This window comes from Onychomys torridus, chromosome 8 (assembly GCF_903995425.1).
Source record: "Onychomys torridus chromosome 8, mOncTor1.1, whole genome shotgun sequence".
NCBI classification, from domain to species: Eukaryota; Metazoa; Chordata; class Mammalia; order Rodentia; family Cricetidae; genus Onychomys; species Onychomys torridus.
The window spans coordinates 74,034,701-74,049,072 of NC_050450.1; the positions used below are offsets into that span (position 1 = coordinate 74,034,701).

General features: G+C 58.3%; 1 protein-coding gene across 1 annotated transcript; it reads left to right on the top strand.

Annotated features, from left to right (window-relative positions):
- The first annotated feature begins 605 nt into the window (after positions 1 to 605).
- Positions 606 to 9,673, top strand: Tbx2 (T-box transcription factor 2). The gene is made up of 7 exons (XM_036196382.1): positions 606 to 1,513; positions 2,613 to 2,880; positions 3,784 to 3,930; positions 5,044 to 5,120; positions 5,217 to 5,380; positions 5,835 to 6,475; positions 8,579 to 9,673. Exons 1-7 carry the CDS (start codon positions 1,119 to 1,121, stop codon positions 9,029 to 9,031), a joined length of 2,145 nt encoding a protein of 714 aa, XP_036052275.1. The 5' UTR covers positions 606 to 1,118; the 3' UTR covers positions 9,032 to 9,673.
- Positions 9,674 to 14,372: the final 4,699 nt, after the last annotated feature.

The following is a 14,372-nucleotide window of genomic DNA, read 5'->3' on the forward strand; positions in this document are numbered from 1 at the left end:
TTGGGGACCTGACACAAACCTACTTTGGGCTAAATGAAGGGACCGCCTGAAACTCCAGGTTCCCGAGTCTGTGAGGGGAGACGCAGGTGAGGGGATCCCCGCATTTCCCCAGCGCAAGGCCGCGCCCCGCTCCCGCCCATGCCGGCCCCATCAGGGTTCTGCCATGGCTCCCCACTCACCGGCTCCGGCTACCTGAGTTCGGCTCCGGGACCTCGACCGGCCGCCCGAGCCTCCTGACTTGCCCGCCCACCGGCCTCGCTTTCCAGTGCCCGCAGCCTCCCTCCGAAGTGCAGGGACCCGGGGCGGTGACCGGGAGTGGGGTGGGAGGCCAGGCTGGGGCGCAGGCCAGAGCGGCCGGGCCTCCCGGCGCGGGAGGGAAAGGGCGCCCCCTCTCCTCTCCGGAACGTGTCAATGCTTTGCACTTGGGGCCGGCATGCGGCTAGGGGTCCTTCCCCCAAGGCCCTGGGACCCGGGCGCCCCCTGCCTCAGGCCCTTTCCGCGGGTCATGTCGGCTCTCCGCGCTTCCCAGCCCCTGCCCAGGCAGCGGCCCGCGCGGGCGGCGGGGTGGGGGCCAGGCCAGGGGGAGGGGTCTCGGGGCCCGCTGGCCCGTCATTGGTTAATATTTTATTCTGTTGACATGTTTTCTTACTGCTGAGGCTTCCGACACCTTCTCCTTGGCCCCCCCTCCCGTCCGGAGCTTGGCCTGAGCTGTCAAAACCCCGCCCCCGGAGACCCACAATTGGTCCAAAAAGCGTAAAATCAGCAATCAAGGGGGGCCTGGCTCGTTAGCGCAGGGGATCCGAGCAGGGCAGGACATGTGAGATAGTCACAGTTTTCCAGAGATCAGGACAAGATCTAACCAGTCGCGCGTGGTCCCCGGCGCCGGAGCCGGCCAGGCCAGCCCAGCCCAGCCCAGCCCCGCGCAGAGCCCCCTCCGCCCCCGCGCCCAGAGCCCCGCGCCCCTTGAGGTGCACGGGACGGGGAGCCGGGAGAAGCCGCAGCCGCGCCCGCCGCCGGGGCCGTCAGTCCTCCGCTCGCGCCGCCGCCCGGGCCGGGGGTCCGAGCCGCGCGCCCCCGGCCCCGGCCCCGGCTCCCGGGTGCCTGGGCCGGATGTCCCGATGAGAGAGCCGGCGCTGGCAGCCAGCGCCATGGCTTACCACCCGTTCCACGCGCCACGGCCCGCCGACTTCCCCATGTCCGCCTTCCTGGCGGCAGCGCAGCCCTCCTTCTTCCCGGCGCTCGCGCTGCCGCCCGGCGCGCTGGCCAAGCCTCTGCCCGACCCGGGCCTGGCGGGGGCGGCGGCAGCGGCTGCAGCGGCCGCAGCGGCTGCCGAGGCGGGGCTGCACGTCTCGGCACTCGGCCCGCACCCGCCCGCCGCGCATCTGCGCTCGCTCAAGAGCCTGGAACCCGAGGACGAGGTGGAGGACGACCCCAAGGTGACGCTGGAGGCCAAGGAGCTGTGGGACCAGTTCCACAAGCTGGGCACCGAGATGGTCATCACCAAGTCCGGGAGGTAGGGTGGCCGGTAGGCCGGCGGGCGGGCGGGCGGGCTAGGGGACCAGACAGCACCCACCAGCACCGGCCCGGTGCTCTCGGCTGCCCGGCTCTGGCCCTGGCGCCACGCTCCTCTCCACAGACAAGCAAGCTGACTTGTTTTCGTTTGGCACCGGAGCGAATTAAAAAGAAAAAGAAAGGCAAACATCCCTCGATTGAAATAAAACGAAAACACACTCCTAAAGAATAGTCCCAATCGTTCTGAGTCTCAAAGCCCCGGAGGCTCGGCTCTGGTGGGTCTCCTTCGCCCCTTAAGGTCTCGCTTTTCTGCCTCCGGGTGGATCTCGGAGTTCCTAGAAGGGAGAGCGAGCCTTTCCCGGATTCTCCGCTCCGTTTCCCGGAGTCCATAGTGGGACTAGCATCCCGCCTCCTGCTAGCTCCAGACCGACCTCTTGATTCCCCACAGCGGGTCTTGAGTTGTTGAGCCTGCAGCTAGGCCCTGGAGAGAGTCTTGCTTGTCCTTGGAGCTTGGTGCTCAAGACCAGCCACCTCTTGAGGCCTTAAAGCCAGAAGAAAAATACAATCCCCAATCCTCCCAACACTTCAGGCTCTGAGAGTCCAGGCCTCAGGTTCACCCTGTTCCCCCGAACTCCAGGCTCAGGATCCCTAATCGAGGTTATATATATCGTTTTCCCAGACAAAGACCTTGCCAATTTATTTCTACGAGCCCTGTCCAAAGAGTGTGTTTCCTCTGAACGAATTTCAGGGCAGTTCAGGGGGAAAAATCAGCGTATTTCTAAAGGGCCTAGTTTCCTTTCCTGGGTAACAGCCTTCGTCTCCGATCAGAGTGGAGGAAAGGCCCGCAGACCTGAGTGCAAAGCTCATCCAAGGCTTTACAAAACAGGTCTGGCCAGCAGAAATGAGGTGTCCTGGGAGTAACAGCCGCAGGTTGGGTCTTCCCAGTAGCAATAAAAGAAGAGAGCGCAGCACACGTAGAGGAGGTTATGGCAAACAAACATAGATCGGGCAGCTTCAGGCAGGGACGTCCAGTCATCAGGAAGGTAAAGGGGCAAAGAAGAGCCGGGTCCCAATGGCATGTCCCCTTCCCTCCCTCCGAGGCGGATGTTCCCCCCCTTCAAGGTGCGAGTCAGTGGCCTGGACAAGAAGGCCAAGTACATCCTGCTGATGGACATCGTGGCTGCCGATGACTGCCGTTATAAATTTCACAACTCACGATGGATGGTGGCAGGCAAGGCCGACCCGGAGATGCCCAAACGCATGTACATTCATCCCGACAGTCCGGCCACGGGGGAGCAGTGGATGGCCAAGCCGGTGGCTTTCCACAAGCTGAAGCTGACCAACAACATTTCTGACAAGCATGGCTTTGTGAGTGTGGGGGAGGTGTTGAGAACCGGGGTGCGTCCACGGCTAGAGGGAGGCTACGGGTTTTCTAGCAGGAAGCCTCAGTTGAACCCCTAGAGAAGCCATGTCTGGGTCACTGCCCTGTGGCCCAAGAAGGCTGGGCCTGGGCTTCCGGATTTGTGTGTAGACAGTTGATGGGAAGTTCCAGGCTGCTCACAATCTCCATTCCCTCTGTGAGGGTTTTAAGAGCCCCTCCTAAAATCAAGGCGGAGGCAGGTGCTACGGGGCCTGTGGAGGTCACTCTGCTATGGGCTTGTAGATGCCGAGCTTGGAAAACCTACCAAGGCTCACTCCTGCCGCTCACCTAAGGCTAAGGTTAGAGGATCCAGAAATTAAACCGCTCTCTTCAGGCCTTCTGGAGACCTTTCCCTCCAGGAAGGCCGATGTCCAGCCAAGGGACAGTATGAGAAACTCTCCATTTCTGCCGGAGTCAAAATCCCAGCCAATGATGGGGGTTTATTGGGCAGAGAGGGGGCTTCTGTTGCACTCTAGGCAGCCCGTGAGCCTTCCTCCACACACACTTCTCTTTCCTTAGTACTTGAGGAGCTTACCAACGTCCTGGAAAGTGAAGTCAAAGCCTGCAGTTGGCTTTTATTTCTTCCTGCTTTGTTTAATGTCTGTTTCGTCTGTTTCCAGCTGGGGGGTGTAATAGAGAAAATAGCCGTAAAAAGAAAAGTAGAAAAGGATGTAGGTGAAAAAGACGTGTGTGTGTGTGTGTGTGTGTGTGTGTGTGTGTGAGAGAGAGAGAGAGAGAGAGAGAGAGAGAGAGAGAGAGAGAGAGAGGATATGAAAGCTGTCAGCCCCCAGTAGTAGACAGGTTGAGGACAAGGGCAGGGAACTGCCCCCTGAACCTCCGGCTCTTCACAGACCATCCTGAACTCCATGCACAAGTACCAGCCCCGCTTCCACATCGTCCGAGCCAATGATATCCTGAAGCTTCCATACAGCACCTTCCGCACCTACGTCTTCCCAGAGACTGACTTCATAGCTGTCACTGCCTACCAGAACGACAAGGTGTGCTGGGCGGGAAGTGGACTTGGCCCCTCCATCCATCCACATCCCCCCAACCTTGTATAGACTCCAAACTTCGGTTCAAACCCACCCAATAGCAGTCGCATCGCTGAGAGCTTAAAGAACTCACCACCCAGTCAGATTTGCAAGGGCAGCACCTACATAAGTCCCCTGGGCTCCCTCTCATACCCCCACGGACACACATACCCCCCTGAGGCACTCACACAGCTGGGCCATCGTTGGAGGGGAGATGTTTACTTAGCAATTAGTGGAGACTCAGGCTCCCGCTGACATTTTTACATTTTATTCGTTCATTTCTTGGCTCTTGACTGGGGATCTAAATGAAAAGAGGGGCGCCTGGGGCAATGTGCCCAAGCTCCACAGATGCTAGGAACGCAGGGTCCAATTTTTACTCTCCACGGGAGCCAAAGAGTGGGACAGGTGGCCGAGCTCTGGTGAGCTCCTCTAAACCGCCTGTCTGGGTCCACCCAGGCCCCAGGCCCTTTGGGAAAAACTGAGCGAGCTCTCCTTCAGGTGAGAGGGCTTTTTTCTACTTGTCTGCGCCCTCATAGGTCATTGTGGATTAAATGAGAGTGTACCCCATGTCCTTAGTGGTGTCTTTGTAAACCGGGGGTCTGCCTAGCCACTTACACTATATGGAGCGTCTTAGCCATAGGTGGAAGCTAGTGAATTCGTTGTATTCTATAAAAGCACTTATTTATTTATTTTTGCTTTTTTGTAAACTTGCCCTTCTGGGCCTGTGAGTGCAATGATTTGCCTTTGCCTGGACCTGCGGGCTTGGGTGTGCGGGCACTGTGTTTGTCGGTGCTCAGGTGTGGATAGTTTAACCTGAGTGACTACATGAGCCTATTTGTTTGCTTGGGCCTGTGTGTGCGTGTTGAGGGATTATTTATTGAATAAGAAAGAGACCCTGTCACTTTCCTAGATGCTTGCCTGCTGGCCTCCCCTCCCAGCTTCCCATCCCGGGCGGGTGGTACCACCCCATCCCCTACCCCGGCTCTCTACTCTGTGGCCCGTAGCCGTTGACCTCGGGGTGCTCAGGGCCAGGCTAGAAGAGCCAGGTCTTGACTTTGTGCCGCTTCCTCGGTCCCGCAGATTACACAGCTGAAGATCGACAACAACCCGTTTGCCAAGGGCTTCCGGGACACCGGGAATGGCCGTCGGGAGAAAAGGTGAGATATCAGCGGGCCGCCTGTGACACGCAGCCCGGGCCACAGGAAGCCGGAGGGGTGCGTTGGCGGCTGACCGCTCCTTCTGCTCTCCCCCAGGAAGCAGCTCACTCTGCCGACTCTCCGCTTGTACGAGGAGCACTGCAAGCCGGAGCGTGACGGCGCCGAGTCCGACGCCTCGTCCTGCGACCCCCCGCCTGCGCGTGAACCACCGCCCTCCCCCAGCGCAGCGCCCAGTCCCCTGCGCCTGCACCGGGCCCGAGGTGAGCGGCACGGTTGATCCGAGTCTGGGAAGAAGGACTAAGGAAGTGTCCCCTTAGGGTGCCCCTTAAAATCGGTCTTTTGTTCAGCGGTCGGCCAATCTAAAGGCCTGGATAAAAGTTACCTGGATGTGGCTAGAGTTTCCAGTCTGGTACTCCCATGTAAGAGACTATCCCTAGCAGCCAGGACATTTGTTAGGCTTTGGAGTTGGACCCCTCGTGGGACGTGTGGTTAGAAATAAGGTTTTCTCCTCCGGGGCTGGTTTTCTTCCAGTGTAAGAATGAGTCTTGGATTTATGCGACCTGCAGCTACCCCTAGAAACTCCCCCAACTTGACCTTCCCAACAGCAGGTCTGTCTGAAGTGCCCACCACTCGGCAGCCCAGGTTTCTCGGGACCCGGCGCTGCGTCGGTCTGCGGCTGAGCCTCTGTAACTCGTGCTCCCTCTCTCCCGGCAGCCGAGGAGAAGCCGTGCGCGGCCGACAGCGACCCCGAGCCGGAGCGCCCGGGCGGCGAAGAGCGCTCAGCAGCGCCCCTCGGCCGCAGCCCTACCCGGGACGCCAGCCCCGCTCGCTTGACCGAACCCGAACGCGCCCGGGAGCGGCGCAGCCCGGAGAGGGGCAGCAAAGAACCGACGGAGGGCGGTGGGGACGGCCCCTTTGGCCTGCGGAGCCTGGAGAAGGAACGCGCCGAGACCCGGAGGAAGGACGAGGGGCGCAAGGATGTGGGCGAGGGCAAGGAGCCTAGCCTGGCGCCGCTGGTGGTGCAGACAGACAGTGCATCCCCACTGGGTGCGGGCCACCTGCCCGGCCTGGCCTTCTCCGGCCACCTGCACGGGCAGCAGTTCTTTGGGCCGCTGGGAGCTGGCCAGCCTCTTTTCCTGCACCCAGGACAATTCGCTATGGGCCCCGGAGCCTTCTCCGCCATGGGCATGGGTCATCTGCTAGCCTCGGTGGCAGGAGGCGGCGGCAGTAGCGGAGGCGCTGGGCCCGGAACCGCGGCGGGGATGGACGCAGGCGGGCTGGGTCCCGCAGCCAGCGCTGCAGGCACCGGGGCGCCCTTCCCGTTCCACCTCTCCCAGCACATGCTGGCATCTCAGGTAAGGCCTGTGGGCTGCCGCCAGCGGCAGCCGAGGGAGGGAGGTGCAGCTCGGTGGTGGGTGAGATGGGCAGAGAGCTTGAGTGATGCTGTAGGTACTCAGATCCTCTGAGAAAGACCTAATCCAGTCTACAGAAAAACCATCTAGGTCCTGAGAGATTCAAACAGAACGCCTGCTTATGATCTACCCAGGACATTGCTTCTGAACCCTGTGTGACCTTAGGGAAGTCCCTGTTCCTTTCTGGGCCTGTTTCCTTCTCTATAACCCCAGCGAAGGGTGAGACAGCACCCTTCAACACTTTTCTGATTGACCAACTAGGGTTGCTCCAGGGCTTTATGGGGTTCACTTTTCTGGCCCTAGGAAACTTCTGAGAAGGAAAATCTTTACCTCCTGATTGGCTCTGGAAGATTCTATAGGCTAGACGAAGGAAGAAGGGGATTTTGCCTTGTTTTCTGGGCAGTTGACTACCAAAATGACTCACCTCACTGATATCCCTGGCCCCTTGGAGGTCCTCAAGTAGGAAGTCGCCTTCCCTGACTAGTAACTGGACTGGTCTTTGCCCTACTCTGAATCACCTAACTGTCCATCCACATCCAGGGAAGGGGGCTTAGTTCCCCCACAGCCTCCTACTGAAATTCTGAGTTCCCAGGGGAGAGTTTATGAAAATGTGGCCAGTGGCACAATAAGGAGATCCGATGCGCAGAGCAGCCTCTTTAGTTACTTGGGTGGAATATTCCCTGCGGAAAGATTTGGAATCTCTTCATTCAGTCTCTTCCCGCTGAGGTTTCTGGCAAATTGAACCCTTGAGATCTTATCTGCAGGGAAGGAAAATCGGAGTTTGGATTTTTGAGAATGTGGCTTTGGTTCAGAAGCGAATGTGTGTAAAGTCGGGGGTGGGGCTCTGAAATGAGTTTTGAGCAGGGCTTATCATCAGGGTATATGCAGTGTCTGGGGCACCCAAACCACCATGACTCTGGGCTGGAGGGTTGATCTGCACCCCTGGTTTTCTGTGGATGTGAATGCCCCTCCCCAAACAAACTGGTGGTTAACGGGAATCATGGAGGGCATAGAGAAGCCAGAGTTTCTGGACACAGCCTGGTCAGTAGGTGCGAAATCAAGGAGAGAGTACACCCGAGCTCATGAGAAATCAGTTGGTATAGCCGTTAGGGGGTAAGGCCATAGCTGTGTGTCAGGTGAAGCCAAATCTTGGAAAATTCCAAGCTTCTGCCCCTCCTCCCAACCCGAGGTCCCAGGTCTGAAGTGCACAGTGGGGCTTATAAGCCCTTCTATTCCTCCAGTCTAGACTGCTACTTGGTTTCTCCTGCTTGAACCAGGACTCGGGCTTTCTCTGACTCCAGTATGTCAGCCTGTCACCTGCTCCGCAGGCACATACTCTGGGGCATAAGCCATTATCTCAAAGGTCAGATCATCTCAAATCACGGCCTCATGAGCTGAGTGCCCTGTTTGTCAAGGGTTTCCTGGCTGCTCCGCTATCCACCAGCCAAGACTTTGTATTCTGTCCTCAGCTGCCACAGAAGTGCCCTCAGTTCTTTGTCAAACATTCAGGGCAGTTTATGAAGGGGTTAGTACTTGTGTCCTGATCCTGGCTGAGACAGGAGACCCCTGAGCAGGCAAGCAGGCAAGCAGGCAAGCAGGCAAGCAGGCAAGCAGGCAAGCAGGTAAGAGACTTGAGCATCCTGCTTTCCAAGTCTGTGTTCCTGCAGCACCTTGGATCCTGCAGACAGAAGGCATGGAGGAACCACTGTTCTGTATGAGAAGGATCTCATATGACAGTACCAGCTGCCTGCTTGCCACCTGGCCTCATGCCTGCCCTCTCTCTTCCCTCTAGGCCTTTGCCCATAACTAGTTCAGCCAGCTGATGCTTATTCTCTTACCCCTACCATACCAACCAGCTCAGACAGAGAAGGGCAACTCCAGGCCTTTGCGTCTCGCCCTAGGTGATGGACGTCTCCACCTGTGAGGCCACGGTTTTATAGTTATGTGACTTCTAGTTTGAGTAGAGCAAGGAGTATTAAATTGTAGTATTCAGGCTACCACCCTTCAGACAGATGTCTAACTCTTGTTCCCTTCTGTTTCTTCCAGGGAATCCCAATGCCCACTTTCGGAGGCCTCTTCCCCTACCCCTACACTTACATGGCAGCAGCGGCTGCCGCCGCCTCGGCTTTACCGGCCACCAGCGCTGCAGCTGCCGCCGCTGCCGCTGCTGGTTCCCTATCACGGAGCCCATTCCTGGGCAGTGCCCGGCCCCGCCTGCGCTTCAGCCCCTACCAGATCCCGGTCACCATCCCACCTAGCACTAGCCTCCTTACCACCGGGCTGGTTGCTGAGGGCTCCAAGGCTGCGGGTGGAAACAGCCGTGAGCCCAGCCCACTGCCTGAGCTGGCTCTCCGAAAAGTGGGGGGCCCATCCCGGGGGGCCCTATCGCCCAGTGGCTCAGCCAAAGAGGTGGCCAGTGAACTGCAGAGCATCCAGAGACTGGTGAGTGGGCTGGAGAGCCAGAGAGCCCTCTCCCCAGGCCGGGAGTCGCCCAAGTGAGGGGGCTGCTCGGCTGCTGCGCTGCCACACGAGTCTCCCGGGCTGGGCTGCCTGCCTCGACTGCTTGGGACGTGTACAGCACAGAATGGGTATTTATTTAAATAAAGGAGCAAAAGCAGGCTTCAGCAGTCAGAACAGAGCCTCGTGTGGCAGGTTGGGGATCTGGGCCGCTTCCCCAGGGCCTCAAGGAGGAATCAGTCTACCCGCAACACAGTCGCACTGGAGACCCTGGATTTGATCCAGATCAACTACGGGGGTACCTCCTTCTTTCAGCACTATGGGGGTAGGGATGGTCTCCTTTCGAGTCCAACGTCCCTTTGGAAGGCAGAAGGTGCATAGGGTAGAGGTGTTCGCTTTGGAGAGTACCCCACGATCCCTGGCCTTGGGCCTGGATGTCGTCGTGAGAAACTAGGGTTGAGGATGCTGGAGCCAGGGAAGCCTGATGTCAGTGTAGACTTAAGCTAAGAGTCCTGTCGCTGGTCTTGCCACCTCTACCCAACCGGAGGCAGGCGTCTCTTCTCCTCCTCCTCCTCCTCCTCCTCCTCGGTCAGCGGAGGAAGTTGCACTCTGCTTTGAGTCCCCAGGGGGCAAAAGATATTTATGAAATAAATGGTAATTTGTGTAAATAAGCTTTAAGGTTCACAGAAGATGCAAATTCGTATTAATTTATTCAAAGGTGTACATTGCTGTGTACATATATTTAGAGATTAACTCATAGCACTTAATTTTTTTTTTCATTTTACATGAGCATCTATATTGTACAGGGCCCCAGGATCCTTGGCTGCTGGGGAAGGGGGAGGCACCGAACCCCTGGGAAGGCCCACCCCGCGGGCCCCTCAGCCTCTGCGCCCCGGCTTTGCCCGCCCGGCCCACGGGCCCCACCTCAGGTTTTCACTTTTTGCTCCAGAGGGAGAACGAAGCGAGTAAATAATAAAACGCTGCGATGCGAAGTGAACCGCGCTGTGCGCTCTGTGGGCCGCGCGGGGCTGGGGCTCTGTGGGCGCAGAAGAAGGGACTGAGGCGGGGACAAGGGCTGGGCGCCCCTATCTGCCTGGCAGCTGCATGCACCTCGGCCAGGACGGCTGCACGACGCAGAGCCGCGAGACCCCGGGCGCCGGCGCCGGGCACAGGCTGGCCCTGGAGGCGCCGCTCGGCCTCGCAGCCCCCGCGACCCGGGCCCGCGGCCCGGGCTCCCTCTGCTGGCCACTAGCTGTGTGTCCGCAGCTCCTGCTGGCCCCGGTCGCTGGAGCCAAGCCAAGCGCAGAAGAGCGGCCTGGTCTCCGATTTCCTTTCTAGAACACTGTGGACCCACTCATCACCCCCTTTCAACGTTTGCTGGGTACATGGTCTGGGAAAGTGGATGCTTCCCGTTTCACGGTCTCCTTTCCAGCGCGTGTGTTGGGGTGGCCTCCAGAATTCTGTCCCATCCCTCTGCCTTCTGGAATCATTTGGTGTTTGGGCTGCTGAATAGAGTGGCAAAATCTGGCCTAAAAACTCCTCCTTAGAACTCGGCTAACTCCCGGGCTGTGAGTGTGGGTCACCAAGCTGTTCCCTTCCCTGCTTCAGCTGGCTGGTGACTTTCAAGGGGGTCCCGGCTGTGTCTCACCAGGCCCATTGGGCTAGCGCTTCCCCAAGACCCATTCCATCAAGGACAGCGAGCTGCCCCCATCCATCTCGCTCCAGAGGGTCGTACCTCTCATCATCACTAAACTGGCAGGCGCTTTCAGTCCTTAACCGGTGTGGTCGGGTGGCTGGCAAGCAGTTACTCCTTCAACATGTCCCCGGGTTTGTGGTCGCTGAGCACCCCATCTTTCTTCCTTTAAATCCAGGGGGTTTGATCAAGGAGGTTGCCTCTCTGGGCACTGTGCACCCCCCGGGGGGTGTTGGTTGTTTGGCTTCCAACTAGCCCAGGGACATCAGGGATAGTGATTTGAAAGGGAGGGTGACATGCAGGTAGAATTGAAAGTTCCGGGTCCTCCAAATGCTCCGGACTCCTTCCTAGGATGACACGTTTGCAAGGGATCAAACTCTCCCTGGAAGAAGGCTGCCCAAACTATGCTGAAGTCTATGGGTTGAGGGGAAGAGAGGTTGGAGTGGGGGCCGGGGGAGGCCGTCGAAGTTCTCATCGCAACCCTAGGTGGGTTATGGCTTCCCTGTCTCTGATCTACTTGAACTGGTCCAGCAATGTGGTCCATGAACCAAGCAGGAACAGGAAAGCTCCCTCGCCCGTTCACATAGCACCTCTCCTTATCTCTGCGTTTATTCGAGGTCACTGTGGGTTGAAACGCCTGTAAAATTCACAGGGCAAGGCGTGCACTGGCTTTTTGCGGCCTCTCACTTTCAACCAGAAAAGAATGCTAGGAGTTGGCGGTGGGTCCCCCGCGGCCTGCGGACACCAGGGGGCACCACCTGAGGGCATGGTCGCAGCCAGAGGAGAGGGTCTGTCTTTGAAGGCCGCCTGCAGCAGCTCGGGTGGGGTAATAATTCAGATCCTGGAACGCAGTTTGGAGAGTCCTCCCGCCCCCCTTACTTACACGGCCCCCACTCCGGGAGTTGCCCACCCAGTGGTCCGCTGGGCCCCAGCTGCAAGGCCAAGTGCAGCTTGGGGATCCTGCAGCCGATGGGCTGTGCCTTGTCCCAGACAAAGGCCAGGCCACTCCCAGGCCCAATTAAGCCACCAGCCTTCCCAGCCTGCATTGTCTCTGGGGTCGCCAATTAGCTCAGGCGCCCTCGTACCCGCTGCTCCGGTACCCCACGGCCTTCTTAACCCTTCAGGACTTGCTATCGGGGGGCCTTGGACGGCAAATCCATCTGCAGAGGGGGCATGTGTGAGCGATGGGGATCGAAGGGTCGCTGAGGCCTGTGGGTGGGTGACCTAGCGTGTCGCCTAGAATCTCTAGGGGGAGTGTGGGGTCTGACAGAACGGTGTGTGCTGGTTTAGGACTGAGTGTGATTCACCGAAGAACAGGGAGATTCAGAATTTGGGGGCTCGGTGAGACCCCTAGCGGCCCAACTGCTTGGATCCCGAGACCTAGGACACGGTATTTCCCACGCGGTTAACCCGAGGCTTCCGGACCCTCGAGCTATTCCTTCCCTCCCAACTTCCCGGCTGCCAGTGAGGGCATCTGCACCTCGGTAGTTGGCTCTGCCCTCCCGGAGGGCGTGGAGCTGGGCTCCACCTTCCCAGGCGGCGGCGGGCTGGCGGGCTAAGGGAGGAGTACAGCGCGCGGGGATCTCCCGGACACCCGCCCTCGACTGCGCAGGCTCAAGGCCACGCCCCCTGCCGTTCGAGGAGAAGGTGGCAGCGAGGGACAGGTCTGCGAGAGGTCGGTTGCAACTCTGAGCTCTCCTTTCTAGTTTGAGAACGACCCCCTAGAGCCAGTCTCGCTTCCTCCTCCCGAACCCATCCGCCTCTCCGCCCTTGACCCCGAAGTTTGGAGCACTATCGGGTAGGCAGAGTCCTCCCGAGGCTCTCGAGTCCCGGGCTCTAAGGACTGGGCGGCAGCGGGATGACGTCCCCGAGCGCTGGAGAGAGCTGGGCGCTCCAGGTGGTCTCTGGGCATTGCGTCGTCTCCGGAGTGCAGGCAGGTGGCCCCGCAGGGAAAGTGTTGGTATCCGGAGGACTGTTTGCCCCTCGGAGTTTCTTTTGGGCCCTCTTGGGGAGCATATTTGTCCATCGGGTTTGTGGATGCGGAGGACCCCAACTCCCTCCCTTTTTTGAGGCTGCACGGGACGCGGGAGCCTGTCCAGTTCTCAGGCCGCAGGAACTCCTAACGTCCCCACTAGATGGCGCTCCAGGCCAGGGGCCAGTCCGCAGCCGACCCAACACTTGGCCTGCCAGAGCCTGAGATGCACTGTGTCCTGTGTCCGGGGAAATGGGCAGTGAGACAGAACCTCCGACCACTGTAGGTCCAAGCCCAGAAACTTTCCAGAGGCTACCGAAGACGGCTGCGGGCACCGACGAGAGAGCTCAAAGCTTGTTGTGGGGTCTTCTCTTTGGAACTGCCTGCCCTGCAGTGCCAGCCGGACCGAGAAACAACCACCTATGGCCTTTGATGTGCCTGTCTGGGCTGTGGCCCTTGGGATCCCACTTAGAACAGGGAAGGAGCTTGCCTCTGGTCTTCCTGGTCTCTCTGAGGCGAAGTCAGGGCTGGCATCCGCGAGCTCTGGAAAACATGCCTGTGGCGAATTAGAGTGTAGGCTCCACTGGACCATGCACGCTAGAGTGTAAAGGCTGGCCAAGGCATTCCTCAGCTCTTATCTCCACCTCCTCAGCCTCACCCAGATCTTCAAGGTCACTCGAAGAGACTGTTGGGCATACATACACCTGGGAGCAGTGTACCTGAGGACTGAGGATCGTGTCTCACAAGACTACTAAAGGCTCAGGAGAGACTTTGGATCTTCAGTTTTTCCAGTTGGAGGAGGTGTTGAATAAGGATGCAGGGCTGAGCAAACAGAGGTTGGGGGCAGGTTTGAGTAGGAGACTCAGCATGGGTAAAGCTAAGAACCGGCACATTTAGAGTTGGGGGTAATTCTTGGAAGTTAAGCACCAAAGATTCCAGCAGCTCCCCCCCCTAAAAAAAACCCCACACAGCTGCCCCGTTACCACCAATCTTTCATTACATCCATTTCCCCACCCCAGCCAGGCTCAGCATCTTCTCCATCAGGGTTACCAGAGGAGAGGGTCAAACCTTCAGTAATTTAATAGTCATCAACATATACATCTATTGCAGAACACAGGCTCTGTAGGAAAACTGAACAGGAGATAACACGTTCAAGGTCAAACTTTGCCTCTAGCTGTAAGACTTTGGACGCCATGACTCTCTTTTCTGGGCTTCAGAATCCTCGTTGGCAAAGCAGACTAAAATCAAAATGATATGTGAGTGACAAGTTGAAGTGTTCCCCTCCTCAACCTCAACTGCCCCTGACAAACACCTAATCCTTGAGGAAGCTGGGCCTGAGAGAGAGGCATAACCATTCACAGACCTTGGGGACTTTGGCTGTTGCTAAGATTCTTGGGGTGGGGGCAGGATTGGTGGCCTGGATGAATTCCCAATTAGGAAACTGCATTCCAGGTTCTGAAACCCTCAGGGAACCAGCTGGCTCCAGCTGCCTCCAGTCCCTGTGGGATGTGGCTGTCACTGGTCAGCCTTCCCACCAAGCTGAGTTTGGAGAGGGCACATCTGATGGGTTGTGAGGAGGTGACTGTGGCCTCCAGTACCACAGATTGCAGACAGACTGTATGCAGCTTCTCCCCAAAGAGAGAAAGCGATACCGGTGGAAGACCTTCTGGGGCCCCCCATTAAAGGGTATCCCCTAGATCTGGGCTACTTATATGGAC